Source organism: Nematolebias whitei, chromosome 15 (genome assembly GCF_014905685.2).
Source record: "Nematolebias whitei isolate Nwh7 chromosome 15, NemWhi1, whole genome shotgun sequence".
NCBI classification, from domain to species: Eukaryota; Metazoa; Chordata; class Actinopteri; order Cyprinodontiformes; family Rivulidae; genus Nematolebias; species Nematolebias whitei.
The window spans coordinates 11,430,098-11,445,751 of NC_056512.1; the positions used below are offsets into that span (position 1 = coordinate 11,430,098).

A 15,654-nucleotide genomic window follows, 5' to 3' on the forward strand; every position below is an offset into this window, starting at 1 on the left:
CTGCACAGCGCAGTGTGAATGCACACGCACCAGCTCAAATGTAAACAAAATGTTATGAATATTGGTCCCGAACCGAACCGAGTCTACCGGACTATCAGGTGTGAAAACAACCTAAGGCTTTATAAACTCTTCCCACACTCCTACAAACCTTCCCCAATCTTAGGTTTACCCTTTGCACACAACTGAAATTTTCATTCCATTCCCACCTGTTGTGTGGGCCCCACCCCTATATAAATTACACTGAGACTGGGAATAGACTCCCAAATGACATTTTCCTCAACCATTTAGGAGCCAGTGAGGACCAGATCTTAAAGGGCTGCACCTATACTCAGAGAATTTGGGGTTACTGTAATGTAGCCAACGTTCTATTTTGTCTAGGCTTTGCCCTTTAAGGCCATCACTAGCGTGTTAAATGTGAAGCAGGATGTAGTCTATGTCTCACTGGGTCCATTCAGTACTGAATGGACCCAGTGAGACATAGACTACATCACACAGATATCTGCTTACTATCTTTGAAATAGTCCATATTTAGCCTTCAAATCATTCGTAATTATGCGCCACTGAATCTGTGCGCCTGAGATGCGGTGAGCAGCAGAGAGAAAAAATCTCTGCATCAGACTGAAGGCTGAAACATCAAACCCTGCTGCTGTGCGAACAGGCAGGATGGAGAGCTCACTCAAACATCTGCATCATCACTCTGACAAAAATCTGAGGACAGAGTGAGTCAGGGAGAAGCTGGAGACATCATGCAGATAAAAACAAATGAATGATCACAGAGAAGCTCAGGAAGCTGCTGTGCAGATGTCCTGCACTGACACTCCCCATACACTTCCAGAGCCATGGAGGATGAGATTTCTCTGGTGGAGTGAGCTCTGAGCCCCTCTGGAGGCTGAGATCCAGAGGAAATATACACCTGTGAAACAGCCTCACATAGCCAGAGTGACAGGTGCTGAGCAGACAGAGGAAGCCCTTCAGACTGATCTCTGAAGTGCACAGACTCTGAGAGTGGTATGATGCGGCTGTGCACGATGTAGCAGGAGAATGCATGCACAGTGCAGAGGAGATGAGAGATCGCTTCCTCCTCCACTTGCACAAGCAGTAGTGGCATACAATACATAAAATCCCGCGGTATATAGCAAAAACTCCGCTATAAAGAATTAGATTTTTTTTTTTTTAAACCCGTGATACAGTGAGGGATGACTATATTTAGCTAGCATTTGACTACTTTTGTTGCTAATACTTATATTATTATTATACTTTATTTTTTATATTATATTATACTTTTTATATTATATTATATTTTATTTTATACTTTAGTATATTTATATTACTTTAGGCAACTTTTCTTTTCTTTTTTGCTACTTTTTTCTTTCAGCACAGTTTTATTTTTTCCCAGCACATTTCAGCAGTCATTCAGAACAGAAGAAAAAAACAAACAAACAAAAAAAAACTTAGCATTCGCACCGGGTTTTTAAAATAATGATTTTCTCATGAAATAATGTTGCTTACCTCACAGAATTCACAGTATGAGCACAGAGAACCTTTGTGATAAGCACCATCATCATCATCATCATCATCATCATCGTCGTCGTCACCTGTACAAATTATAAATATATAACTTTAGATGGACTGTAATATAGCACCTTTCTATCTGATCGAGAGACTCAAAGCACTTTACAACACAGTCTGTGCTTCATTTACCCATTCATACAGCACTTTAATATTTCTGTGCAAAGAATAATCAGTGCTTTATAACATTCATACACCGATGGGAAATACATCGGAGGCAATGAGGGGTTCAGTGTCTTGCCCAGGCACACTTCAGCATGTGACTGCTTGGGGAATCGAACTCCCAGCTCTTGCATTGGAGGACGACTGCTCTAACCACTCAGCCACAACTGCCCCCAAGCTAACATAAATTGTGATTTCACCACTCAAAATTACATGGTTTACCTGCCAAATATAATTTGCTATCTCAAACATTAAAAATTTTCTAACGGTTCAAGTTGAAAATTTGCACTGTTACTCTTGATGGTTATTTGCTCAAATGTCTGTGAATATTTTCACTGAAGACCTGTCATGAGGAACACTGTCCATGCTTTGTTGCAGCACATTTTGTGTGAAACTTTGATATACTGTAAAAGTAATGTTATGTAAAAATCCATAGTGTTTTTTATATTCCTGTGAATGTTTTCAGGTTTGTGTTGTTTTGCATCATAAACTGGTTAAATACAAGGCAATTTTCCCAAAGAACAGTGAGGGGAAAAAAGTTACCCAACAAAGTTTGTTTGTAAAGGTAGTAATTCACTAGGCTGTTGGTGGTGAAACCAAATTGTTAGAAAACTTGGCAAATTTTCAGTTGCAGACTCATAAATTCTGAATGTTTGCAACCAAACCCACAGCAAGTTGTGCATCTGCATTTTGAGGGGCCAGTCTTTGAAAATCAAATCTAAATTTAGTGTTCAAAACAGTATTCAAAGTTGTGGACATTATTTTGTTGTTCACCCCTGCCTACATTAGGGGTTGAACGACTACATAATTTTAAAACTCGACATTAACATAATACAACTCGAGTAGAACTCAAGTAGTTGATGACGTCATAGGATCTCAAGATGAAAAAAATAAAAAATAATAAAACCGCAAAATAAAAGTCATTTATTATTTACCAAAAAAAAGTTCAACAAAACATTGGGAGAGTATATTATGCTCCTATCATTTATCATACTGCAAATAAGTCACAGGAAAACGAACACTATTATTTATTATTATTATTAAGCTGCAAAAGTGAAAGAAATAACATGCAGCATGTCAAAAACAAAACTAAAAACAGTGGGGCGGATGACCACCCCGCATCACCGCCAGCTGTGTTGCGCATTAGGTTTAGTTTTAGAGATTAATATATTTATAGGTTTTTATAGGTTTAGAGATGAATATTTTTTGCTTTTTGTTTGTGAAACAAGGTCAGAGGAAGCTGGTTCTGGTTTGGTCGATTGGACCCGGTGTTACACCATATTCTGTGATCTGCAACAGTGCATGCAACACCGCCCCCTATGGTCAAAATATACGGTATAACACCGGTTTGCAACGAGCTCCAAATAGTCAGGAAGTTGATTCATTTTCTGTTTCCTTATGGTAGTTGAACCGGAAGATTCATCTTTTGTGAAATATTTCCAGACTATTGATGCAATGTTTCTACCTGTTTGCCAAGACTGGGCCTTCTCCGCTCAGTCCATCTGCTGGAAGGAATCCATTTGGTTGCTTCTACTGGTAGCCGATTGCTTTGTGAGGGTTAATCCTCCTGAAAGTACTCCTTACTTCTGCTGAGGTCACACTGAAAAGCTCTTCATCTGGTGGTGGGGTGAGTCTGGCGCTGGGTGGTCTGTTTGGGTTTTCAAAGTGTGGATAGAACTTGTTGAGAGCATCAGGCAATGATGGGTCTTTGGGGCATTGTTCACTCCTGCCTTTATAATCTGTTATACACTTAATGCCCCTCCACATGCTCCATGGGTCTTTTCTATTCTACAACTAATATTAAATTCTAAATATATTCTACAAAATGATATTATTCTAAATTATTATAATTATATATTCTTTCTTCTCTGCTTTTAGGAAAGCCCAGTTAGGATATCCACATTGCTCTAGAGCCTGTCTTGTGTGGGATTTCTCCTTCTGCCTGGCTCCTGAGCTAGTGGGGACGCTGTCTGCTCTGTGATACAGAGTCCTGATAACTCCTAACTTGTGCTTCAAAGGGTGATGGGAGTCAAACTGCAAATACTGGTCTGTGTGGGTGGGTTTGCGGTACACCTCAGTTTGCAAATGTCCTCTATCAGAGACTGAGACCTCACAGTCCAAGAAAGCCAACTTGCCATTTTTTCCATCTTCTCGTGTGAACTTGATGTATTTATCCACAGAGTTGATGTGGTCAGTAAAATGTTGGACTTCCGGAGATTTAATTTTAACCCAGGTGTCGTCAACATACCTGAACCAATGACTTGGTGGTGTCCCTGAAAAGGACGTCAAGGCTCTCTTTTCTACCTCCTCCATGTACAGGTTGGCAACAATAGGAGAAACTGGAGACCCCATAGCACACCCATGTTTCTGCCTATAATATTGCTCCCCATATGTGAAGTAGGTTGACTGCAGGCACAGTTTCAAGAGTTGACACAGTTGTTCTGTGGAAAGCGTGGTCCTGCTGCTCAGAGTGGTGTCTGATTTTAATTTTAAACTGACCACCTCTACTGCATCATCAACAGGAATGCACGTAAAGAGTGATGTGACATCAAAAGAGACCATTATTCATCAGTCTCCATGATGACATCCCTCACCTTATCCACAAAGTCCATGGTGTTCTGTATGTGGTGTTCTGAGCTGCCAACTAAAGTGATGAGTACAGACGCCAGATATTTGGAAACATTGTAAGTGACAGAGTTAATCATGCTAACGATTGGTCTTAAAGGTACACCTTGTTTGTGGATTTTAGGTAAACCATACAGACTAGGTGTGGCCTCCCCTGGGTACAGTCTGTGGTACAGAAAACAGTCAATAGCCTTGTCCTGCTCCAAAATTTTCAGGCAATCTATCAATTTCTTCTTGTAACCACTTCCTGGATCTCTTTTCAGAGGTTCATAAGTGTTTAAGTCACTAAGGAGTGTCATAACTTTCTCATGATAGTCTTTCTGGTTCAAAATCACTGTGCACCTTCCTTTGTCTGCTGGGAGAATGATGATGTTTCATCCGTTTCGTCTCTCGGATGAGAGACGAAACATTTCTACATTTTTTTGTTGTTTTGCTTTGTTTTGTTTTTTTGAATTTGAGGACCAGATTTAACTGTTTTAGACCTGTCATTTACTCGAGTAGTCTGTTAAAGCCCTAGCCTACATCTTTCCTGCCTCAGCCTGCTTCTTACCTACCATGGCAGCCATTCCCACATTTAGGATTTAGGATTAATTCTCCTAGAGTACAGCCCCCAGAAACCATCTTATCTCCAGCAAACTGGTTGGTCCACTTAAGGAGTAAACTGCTTGGTTGGGAAACAGTTTACTTGGGACTCCTCAGATTGATGAAGCCCTCCGTATAGAGGGCGAAACATCTTTCTACAAAAGAAGAAACTGTCGAGATGACCTCACTGACCATTATTGGATTTGGTACCTGGATGTTTGAGCATGAACTTTGATGATCTCCTAGAGTACATTTTAGAATTTAAGCTAGGCAAATTTTGACCATTTTTAAAATAATTATTGTTTATCACTGTAGGGGCAGCATGGTGGCGCAGTTGGTAGAGTTACTGCCTCTCAGTGAGCAGGTTACCCTGGTGCAAACCCCAGTCAGGGGCCCTTTCTGGGTGAAGTCTGCATGTTCTCTCCGTGCGTGCGTGGGTTTCCTCCCACAGACCAAAAACATGCATGTTGGGCTAATTGGTAACTATAAATTGTCCCTAGGTGTGAGTGAGAGAGTGAATGTTTGTTTGTCTTGAATGAATTGAATGAATGAATGTTTGTTTGTTTGTCTCTGTGGCCCTGTGATGGACTTGCAACCTGTCCAGGGTGTCCCCCTGCCTCTCGCACAGTGATAGCTGGACATGGGCACTGGCAACCCCTGCGACCCAAAATGGAAGATGTGGGTAAAGATAAAGAATGGATGGATGTTTATCACAGTCATCCTTTTTTGTTAAGCGGGAAAAGCAGCACTTTACTGTGTATAGTGGAGGTGGGGGTGTGGGGTGGGGGGGCTGTTGACCTCAACCACTAATGGCATTGGGTGGTAAAAAGAATACTACTCAGACCATCTCAATCCCACCAGCATGTCTTCCAAGGAGGAAGCAGAGTCACGGTACTTGGGTTTGGTCTGTCCATAGCAGGGAATGAGGTTGACAAGGTAGTTAAAAAGCTCCACAGCAACAGGGTTTCGAGGGAGGATGAGATCCACCCTGAGTTCTTCAAGGCTCTGGATGTTGCTGGGATGCCTTGGCTGACATGTCTTGGCAACACTGCATCGACATTGGGGCAGTGTCCTTGAATTGGCAGACTGGGGTGGGAGTTCCTCTCTTCAAAAAGGGGTGGGGGTATCAGTGGATATGTTCCAATTACAGGGGCATCACTCTGTTTAGTCTATTCAGGGATGCTGGAGAAGAGAGGCCAATGGATGGTCAAACCTCAGCTTCAGGATGAGCAATGCAGGTTCCATCCTGGCCATGGAACACTGGACCAACTCTTTACCCTTACTAGGGTCCTCAAGGGATCAATGGGAGTTTGCCCAATGAGTCTACATGTGTTTAGTAGACTTGGAGAAGTCTTTCCTCAGGGAACCCTGTGAGTATGGAATTGGGAGTCAGTTGCTATGGGCCATTCAATCATTATGCAAGTTGTGTGAGAGTTTGATTCACATTGCAAGTACAGTAAGTTGAACCCCTTCAGGGTGATTGTTGAACTCTGTTGCAGGTTGTCATCGATTCTGTTCATAAGTTTTATGGTCAGAATTTTTTGGTCCGGCCAGGGGATAGAGCGAGTCTGGTTTGGTGGCCTCAGGTTTACATCTCTGATATTTACAGATGATGTGGTCCTGTTGGCATCATCATACCACAAACTCCAACTCTCAATGGATCCTGCTCACTGGTCGCCTCCCTAGTGAGAATTTACGGGCATGTCCAACAGGGAGGAGACCCCAGAGAAGACACAAGACACACATTACGTCTCTCAGCTGGCCTGGTGGTGGCTGAGGAAATATCTCTTGGCCTCCCTATTTAAGCTGCTGACTCCACGACCCAACTCCGAAACAAGCATAAGATAATGGATGGATGAATGCTTTTTTGTTTTTCTGTCAGAGGAGAGCTCCTGTGCAGGTGTCAAAATGCAGCTTTAGTGCTCGTGAGATTAGTTGAAGACACACAAAAACAAAGATGAAGTGGGAATCCATCAGGTTAGAGATGCCCATGATGACTGTCACACCTTCAAGGGAAAATTTGCCACACAATTTTTTGACCTTGTTCAAAACTCAAATGATGGGACTGCATTCTCTGCAAGTGATGCATCAAAATGAAGAGTACACAAAGCATTTCAATCACTTTAAATTCTCCTTCATAAATGCTGTTCACCAACCAGTCACAAAGCAGAGAGATACTACTTTAACCTGCTGTGAACTTCAAGTTTGTTTTGTTTTAGACAACTGAAATCTGCTCTTTAGTAGACTACTGTCTGGATAGACAGTAGTCTGACTCCTCCGTGAGAATATCTTTCTGTTTTTCCAAAATGAGCAGACTCAGCCTCATTCTGAATAATAACCCTGTAACTTCAAAAAGAAAGACAGAATAGGTGGGAACTGCAGGCTCTTGGCAGGTCTTCAGTTATGTATGCAGTGAACTCCACATTATGCATAAAGGAGTGTTAAATGCTTGTGAAACTGTTTAAGATTGCAGAAAACTTATATAGCAAGGTTGTGGTGATTCGTCTTGGTGATGGCAGTATACTGAATTTTCACAGTGCTCATAATTTTAAACAAGCAGGATAATACTTGTTGAATAAATTTATCATTCCTGTCTCCTGCTCCCCCACCACGTTATATACTCCTGCCTTGGAACAATGGTCATTGGCCACATCAGGTTGCAGCTCTGGGTATCAGATCTGCTCTAGGTGGTTTTCTCGATTGTATCACAATCACAGTCATTGCCTAGGCATGAGGCCACATCATGGATACACTGTAACCACAACAACGAACCGTCATGACTTTGCTACCAAAATTTGTGCATGCTCAGAAAGAAAACAAGCCTATTAGTAATAATGTGAAGCCCAACAAAACAGTCCATGTCTGCAGGATATTTTGACAGTGTGCAATGTTTATCTTTGGTTATAACGCAACTGCATGCGTGTTCATATTATTTCATTAGTAAATTAGCTAAATCACTTTTTATATCCTGACTGTTAATCTCTTTATATTGTTAGGTTCTTATTATGAAAATCAAACAATATTGTCACATCAATAATAGCCTAGTATGTTGCTAATTATTTGAAGTGTACATTTTAAATAAAAATATTTTACTGTTGTTAAATCTGTGTGACCTACTTATATTATAAATGCAGCAAGTTGCAACAAACAAGTTTCATACCAGTAAAAATGACATTTCGGTGTAAAAACAGCAGTAATACATTTTTCTATTTGCATTTTAATTAATAAAAAAAAATCAAAGCTACAATTACTGAAATCTCTGTTTCTCCCTTTGTTATTACATAAAAATGAAAAAAAAAAAAACTAACTAAAAAAACAAAAACAACAGCACTGTTTTGGGCTCTGACAGATTTTACAGAAACATTGTTCAAAAAAAGAAGCTGGCATTAAGTTTTTTTTTACTTCTACAGAGTGTACATAACCAAACTTTCAATATGATTGTAGTATTTTTGTTGTATTCCAATTATTATTGTTGTTTGTGTGTTTGTTTTAATGCTGCTGGCCCTGGGGACCAATTTTTTCTTCTGTGGAAAAACAGATGTGACAAATAAAAGCTTGAACTTTATTTCTGAATACAGTTTTTGCTGTTTTTAATGGGAGTTGATAGATTTGTTTAACTCAGGGCTATTCATTTAAATTACTCAGGGGGCCACAGTTACTGAGAGCCAGCAGCGCAGGGGCCAGACATCCAGCAGTTAAAGTCATTATGTCATTGAAAAACTAAGTATTTCAATGATCAGTTAATGTTTAAATTAGTTTATATTGTTGCACTGAATCATAAATACAATAAACAGATCCCAAGCCAACTCCAAAACTCAACCACAGACCCCCTACCAACGCAAAAAATAAAATAAAATAATGAACTCATCGGTGGATTGGACTGAAGTCACGTGCGGGCTGGAAGTGGCCCGCGGCCCACCAGTTGAAAAGTCCTGGTTGAACTCATCATGTCTCACACAGAAAAACTAACGTGATGACTAGACACTTCTGATGCTTAAAGAAAGTAATTTTTAAAAAAGATAACATAGTTTGAGTGTTTCCTTTTGCTTGTTTTATTAGGAGTGCCTGTCAGGGAGTGACAAACATGGTCTGTGGTTACCATGGTAGCATTAATGATGCTCTGGCAGCAACTTAAAATACTTTTAAGCTTGGTTCTCATTACACTTTTACAATTTATGTTTTTTTATGAAAGGGATAGCTGGTGATTTTTGAAGTGATGTACTGTGTAAATGTTATTAGTAGTCAGTACTCATAGAGTTAAAGACAACTAGACGGTGCATTGATCACATGATGATGTAACTCACTGGAGGGATGGGAGCCATAACCAGAGAGGGCAGACGTTGGTAAAATAGTCAACAGTAAGGGCTGATTATGTAAAAATTGTAAAAATTATTTATGATGATATTAATATAATATTATAATAAGCTAATGTATATAAATTGTTTAAATGCCACAAAGCTGTGTTTTACGGTTGTACCAAATGAAGAGGAAAAAGGAAAACATACCTCCCTTCACAAGTAAGCAGATTTTATTTTATTTACCTCGATGTGAATGTGATCTGACATAATTAAAGCTAATAATGTAACTATGCAATTAAAATTAACATAAAGCTGATGTAATCGCTGCTAAGTATTGAATTGGCTAGTAGATATTAGCTTCTTTTGCATATTGTAACACAGATTTATAAATTGTCAGTCATCTGCATCTGCCACCTGCATCATGAAGGACCCCACTCACCCAGCGCACACATCTTTTGCCCCGCTCCCCTCAGGAAGGAGGTTGAGGAGCATTAAGTGTAGAACCACTAGACTGATGAACAGCTTCTACCCTAAAGCTGTTAGACTCATGAATCTCTAATCAGGATAATCACTGTGAAAAATCACATCATGTTGCTGCTGATCTGTTTCATGCTGATGTGTTCATTCGTACTCATCTGCTCACACAGACTCATGTTTGTGCTGCTGTTCATTGTATTGTTTTTCTGTTACTAGTGCTTAATGTGGTTTTAGTTAATATTTTTCTTAGTTCATATCTTAGATCTTATTACTCTTTTTCTTTTACATTTTATACTTTTGTTGGATGTAACTGGGACCCTGTGTACACAATTTCGTTCCACCACATGTACCACATGTGGTGTGTATGACAATACAGAACATTGAATCCTTTCTAAAATTTAGCACAAATTATTAGATAGTACAATCTGGTATCACATCTGATTTCTGTAATATTTATATTGTGTAAAAGTGTTTTTTTTTCTTTCGGCTGCTTTCTTCTTCAGGGGTCGCCACAGCAAACTAACTCGCATGAAGACTTGGCAATTATTTTTATGCCGGATGTCCATCCTGACGCAACCACAAACCACCGAGCTACCACAGCCCTCTGTATGGAGCAGAGCGCTGCCATGTAGGGCACCAAGGGGGGGGGGGGGGGGCAGATGGTGGGGGTTAAGGGCCTTGCTCAAGGGCCCAGAGTGGGGCAAATGAGGGTGGAGTCAGGTGTGGGTGCTTCACCTTTCCCACACACATTTTGATGTTGTCAGTCCAGGGAGTTGAACCGGTGACCTTCTGACCACAGGCCCACCTACTCTAACATTTACGCCATCACTTCCCCATTTACATTGTGTATTATAATATATATTTGACTACTTCTAGGTTTCCATTAGATAGACATGACCTATTGAGAAGATAGTTAGCAAATAACAATATAGACAAGTTTCATCCTTCAGTGTCTGGGTATTTAGTCAACATTTTCCCAGTGTTGACTACAGAACAGGAAAATAACAATAAATATACATTATTCCAATACTTGTATCCAATACCTTTTATATGTGAGTTCTGAGTTGAGTGTGTTATAAACTGACTTCAGATCTACTTTAGATAATCAATACATATAAATGATGTGTTATCCTTACGAATCATCTAGCTGTTTTACATGGCTGTTGAATGAAATTAACATTAAATTTAAAGTCTATGAATTTATAGTAATGAGATTACAAATAATTTGTGACACAGATCCATTTGAGTTTGCTGTTAATCAAATAGTTTGTCGGCTGTGAACTGTTGTCCTCTTTGGTCGCCATCTTTGCTCCTCCATGATGTCACAGATCATCACAGTGGACGGGATAGGAAGTGTCCCTCTAGTTGTCTGATATAACTATATGTTAGTACTATATCAGTCCTGTCATCAGTCACAAAACATGGAGAAAAGACTTGGTTCAGGCTAGGCTAATGGCTAGGCTAATAGCTAGGCTAACGACTAACCAAATGAGGGGCATCCAACAAAGTTGAGTCAGGTCCTCTGGACGGTTTCTTTTTGTTGAAACGTTTTGTCTTTAATCGAAAAGACTTCATCAGTCCGAGGAGCCACAACAAACTCAGTCTTATAAACAGCACCTTCACATAGTGGGTCAACCAGTTTGATGGTGCTTGGGTGGTTTTTGTAGTCCGCCCTCTCCCCTGCTGACTCGTTTGAGGCAGTCATGGCCAAAGTGATTCAACATACTCTGTATGTAGGCTTATATTTTGAATCACTTTGGCCATGACTGCCTCAGATGAGTTGGCAGAGGAGAGGGCGGACTACAGAAACCATCTGCGCACCATCAAACTGGTTGACCCACTATGTGAAGATGCTATTTATAAAACTGAGTTTTTTGCAGCTCCTCGGACTGATGAAGTCTTTTGGATGAAAGATGAAACATTTCAACAAAAAGAAACCATCCAGAAGACCTGACTGAACTTTGTTGGGTGAAAAATGTACCATATTTTCCGCTGTACATGTCACACTGCACTATAAGTGGCATCAGTCCAAATATGTCTAATAAAGTGGAAAAATCCATAAATATTTCGCTTCGCTGTATACATCACATATATGTGTCACAGCTGATGCGTCGCATTTGTTATACGTCACCTCTGATAACCTGGAAATGTGGGCCGGTGTTGTGCCAAAAATCGATTGGCTGACAAATGGCGACTGCGGGAGCGTGCACGAGAGGTCTTAACAAAAATTTAACAAGATCAACACTTAAAAACAATTATTTGTTTGCTCAAAATTATAGTAAAGGTGTGTCTCAGTGTAACTTTTGCTTAAATGCACTTTGATGGTCAAATTAGTTGCATTTCAAAAGCTGATACGTGGAAGTAGGAACACGCAGAGGGACAAGTCACTGCACATTTCTTTGAAATTTAACAAGATAAATACCTAAAATCAATTTGTTTGCTTGACTTTACAGCAAAGGTGTGTCTCAGTTGAACTTTTACTTAATAAAAAGACTTTAACGGTCAAATCAGCTGCATTTTGCCGGGGAGGCGCAGTGAAATGTAGCTGAATTTGACGGTCGCTCCAAGCAGCAAGCAGAACGAAGGTGGCAGGCTATGGCAAGCCGATTGTGCCATTAATAGCCACTTGTATCTACTACACGACACAATGGCATACCATACTACTAAAGTGCCATTTAGTGGCTGAATATGATAGTGTCCAATATTTTCGGTCAGAATGAATGAAAACGGTCATATCTCAGCCAAAAATTGGCTTATAAATATGGGAAAAATCCATAAATATGTCGCTTAGGTGTATAAGTTGCAGGGCATGCAAATTATGCAAAAAACCCGAGACTTATACAGCGAAAAATACGGGTAGCAGTTTATTTTTAGCTAATGTAGCATTCTTCACACAGGTATGTCATTTTTGAAAAAGACACTTTATAAGCTTGACAAACCATTTAAAACGAGCCCTTGTCTGGCTTACCATCAGCCTAGCCTACACGAAGTCTTCTGTCCTTATCGCCAATAGTCTGTGCTCTATGACTGATGTCACTGCTGATAAGGTGTTAACTATTAATAACTATTAGAAAGAACATCACCTTAAAAAAGATAAGACTATGCTTTCAACAACTACTGCCCAAATGAAGAATTGATGGCACATTAAATGAAGAACAATGTCACAACAGATACTTACTCAGTCGAGTGTCAATCATCTACAGCATTGGTCCTCACGATCAAGTTTGTGCTCTGATCTGAGATGAATCATGCTCTTCATGCAGTTCTACACAGCTCAAATTTAAACCACCTGCCTTTGGTAACAAATGTTCATTCAGGCCGTTTGTGATCAAATGATGATTTATTTCATGAATGAGAGCTGGGTTAAAGATACAATGACAGTCACATTTTCCACACTGTAGTTCAAGAATCACAGTTTTAGTCAATCAGTAAGAGAAAAAGCAGACAACCCATTTCATCTCTTTATACTTTGATAAAATAAGACAAAAAGAGATGTTTCTCTCTTTTCCCAAACACTCTTTCTTTGAAGCTGTAAAATTATCTGAAAACCAACAAAGGTAATAACTCATAACAAATGAAAACTTATTAACTTTTATGATCACCTGATGCCATATTAACACTTGGATAGCACTAAACAAAAAAAAAAAAACATTATTAGTTAAAGTTACTGAAATGTGCATTGGAAGCCAATTTTAACATCCACTAATTTACAACATTAGCACTGTAGAAACTTAATGAGGTATGATGGTACATTGTACATAACTGAAAAATATCCTGTTTCCTGTGTTTTGCTGTTTTACAAGTACACACACCAGACTTACAAATACATTTCAGGGCCTCCTTAACAATGAGCAGCATAAATGCTCCACAGAGAAAGAAAGAGACTGAGCGATATGGGGAAAGAGAGAAACTTAACAAATCCGATGATAATTAAAGCTTTTAAATTAATGAATTTAGTTGATGGCCCTCCTGCACCTCCCTCGCGCTTTATTCTCCCTCCGTCTGTCTTTCGCAACGCCCCACCCCCCATACCCCAACTCACTCTCAATATCACTATCTCTCTTTCTTTCTCTGCAGGTTCACATAAAGACACAAATGCATGTCGGTCTGATCCAAAATAAAAGAGAAAGGAAGATCCAAGTGGTGGAACCGTGATTTCAAATGAAGCACAAATCAAAAGATCTCAGACTAATGACCCCAATGACTGACTTCCAAGTCGGGCTTGGCTTGTGTGGAATTGGTTTTTGGTTCTTTCTCTTTCTCTCTCTCTCTCTCAAATCAATTCTCCTGCAGTCCCCAAGTTCATATCTAGCGTATTGTACGAAGGACTTCGGACAGATGGACTTCAGATGGGCCAATTCAATTTTCCCAGAGCGCTCATAACTCTAGTTAAGCAAGGAAAAGAACACAGTGTCAGAGAGAGAGCAGGGCAAATGAACAGCTGAAAGGGGTGGAGGAGGGACTGATTACCAATTACATTAGCTTTGAGAAATTAGACCAAACACTGACAAAGAGATGATCAGGTTATAGGAATGTTATTGAGAGGGGAGTGGCTAAATTTGGTCTTAGCTCCTCCCCTTTTTGCACACTGCCCCATAGCAAATTCACATTATTTTTTTATCTAAGCACTGATGCCATCATCGATCATTGCTGACACTTTGAACACATTAACTCACGTATAATAAACAAAAATTGAATAGCCAATCAAAGCTCAACAGGAACTGTACCTAAAGTTCAAAGGTTAAAAATGTTTTGGACTGCACAGCTGAAAGTGTCTGCAAACGATCGAGAAAGATGAGAGCACAAAATCTACTGCATCTAAACTGACTGACCTTCATGATCATCGTCGTCGTCGTCGTCATCGTCATCATCATCATCATCATCATCGTCGTCGTCGTCGTCGTCGTCGTCGTCGTCATCATCGTCATCATCATCGTCGTCATCATCGTCGTCATCATCATCATCGTCATCATCATCGTCATCATCTTCATCATCGTCATCATCATCATCGTCGTCGTCGTCATCGTCATCATCATCGTCGTCGTCGTCATCATCATCGTCATCATCATCGTCATCATCATCGTCATCGTCATCATCATCGTCATCATCATCATCGTCATCTTCATCTTCATCGTCGTCGTCGTTATCATCGTCGTCGTCGTCCTCATCATCATCATCATCATCGTCGTCATCATTGCCATCATCATCATCATCATCGGCCATCAGCCCCTCCTCATTGCGGAATGGCAAGTCTTGGGCCTTTGCGGTGGGTGCCAGTGGGGTGTGGAAGGAGCAGAGCAGTGCCAGCAATAATGCAAGAATCAAACTTCTTAATGATGCCATGTTTACAGCCAAGACTTGGTCAACTAATGAGAAAACAACCTGGAATCACTGCAGGAGTCCAGCAATGCAGCTTTAGTTGTTTTTAACAACCCTTAGAGGTGCACGACCTTTGATAAAGCCTTACAGCAATAAATGGACCTCAGTTCTGAACGTCCAGTTGGCAGAGTCCTCTTTACAGAAGATATTCCAATACAAAATTCAGATACTTGCTCCCAAGTCCTGAAAAAAATGTCCTCAAGAAAGCAAATGTCCTAGCCTTGAGTCTGGGGCCACTTTCAGACAGGCTGTCTTATGGTCCGGTGGAGCCTTTGTCTGATCAGTTAAGAGTGCTGGAAGACGTTGAGAGGAGAGTTGTCAGTAACTGGTCAACGATGAAGGCACAGACAGGACTAATGCAAGAGCGAACAGAAAAAGAGGTAAGCTGAGAAGAAGGGGGGCACTCAGGCTGACGGACAGGGGCAAATGTTGGTGGGCAGGTCTACACCGTTCATAAGTGATGTTACCAAGAGGAAAGAGGAGTGGCTGAGGGGGGTTAAAGGAATAAGTGGGGCTGACTTAATTTTCCAGCATCATCAAAAGTTCAGGTTCTACTTTAGAG

General features: G+C 40.3%; 1 protein-coding gene across 1 annotated transcript in view; it reads right to left on the reverse strand.

Annotated features, from left to right (window-relative positions):
- LOC119422036 (acidic repeat-containing protein) overlaps positions 1-15,441 on the reverse strand; it is a 36,192-nt gene extending 20,751 nt beyond the window's left edge. Inside the window, exons 1-2 of the mRNA XM_037689377.1 lie at positions 14,546-15,441; positions 1,510-1,595 (exon numbers count right to left, since the gene is read on the reverse strand). Of these exons, the coding sequence (XP_037545305.1) occupies positions 1,510-1,595; positions 14,546-15,056 (597 nt within the window). The 5' untranslated portion in view covers positions 15,057-15,441. The remainder of the gene's footprint in view (positions 1-1,509; positions 1,596-14,545) is intronic.
- Between the last annotated feature and the right edge of the window lie 213 nt (positions 15,442-15,654).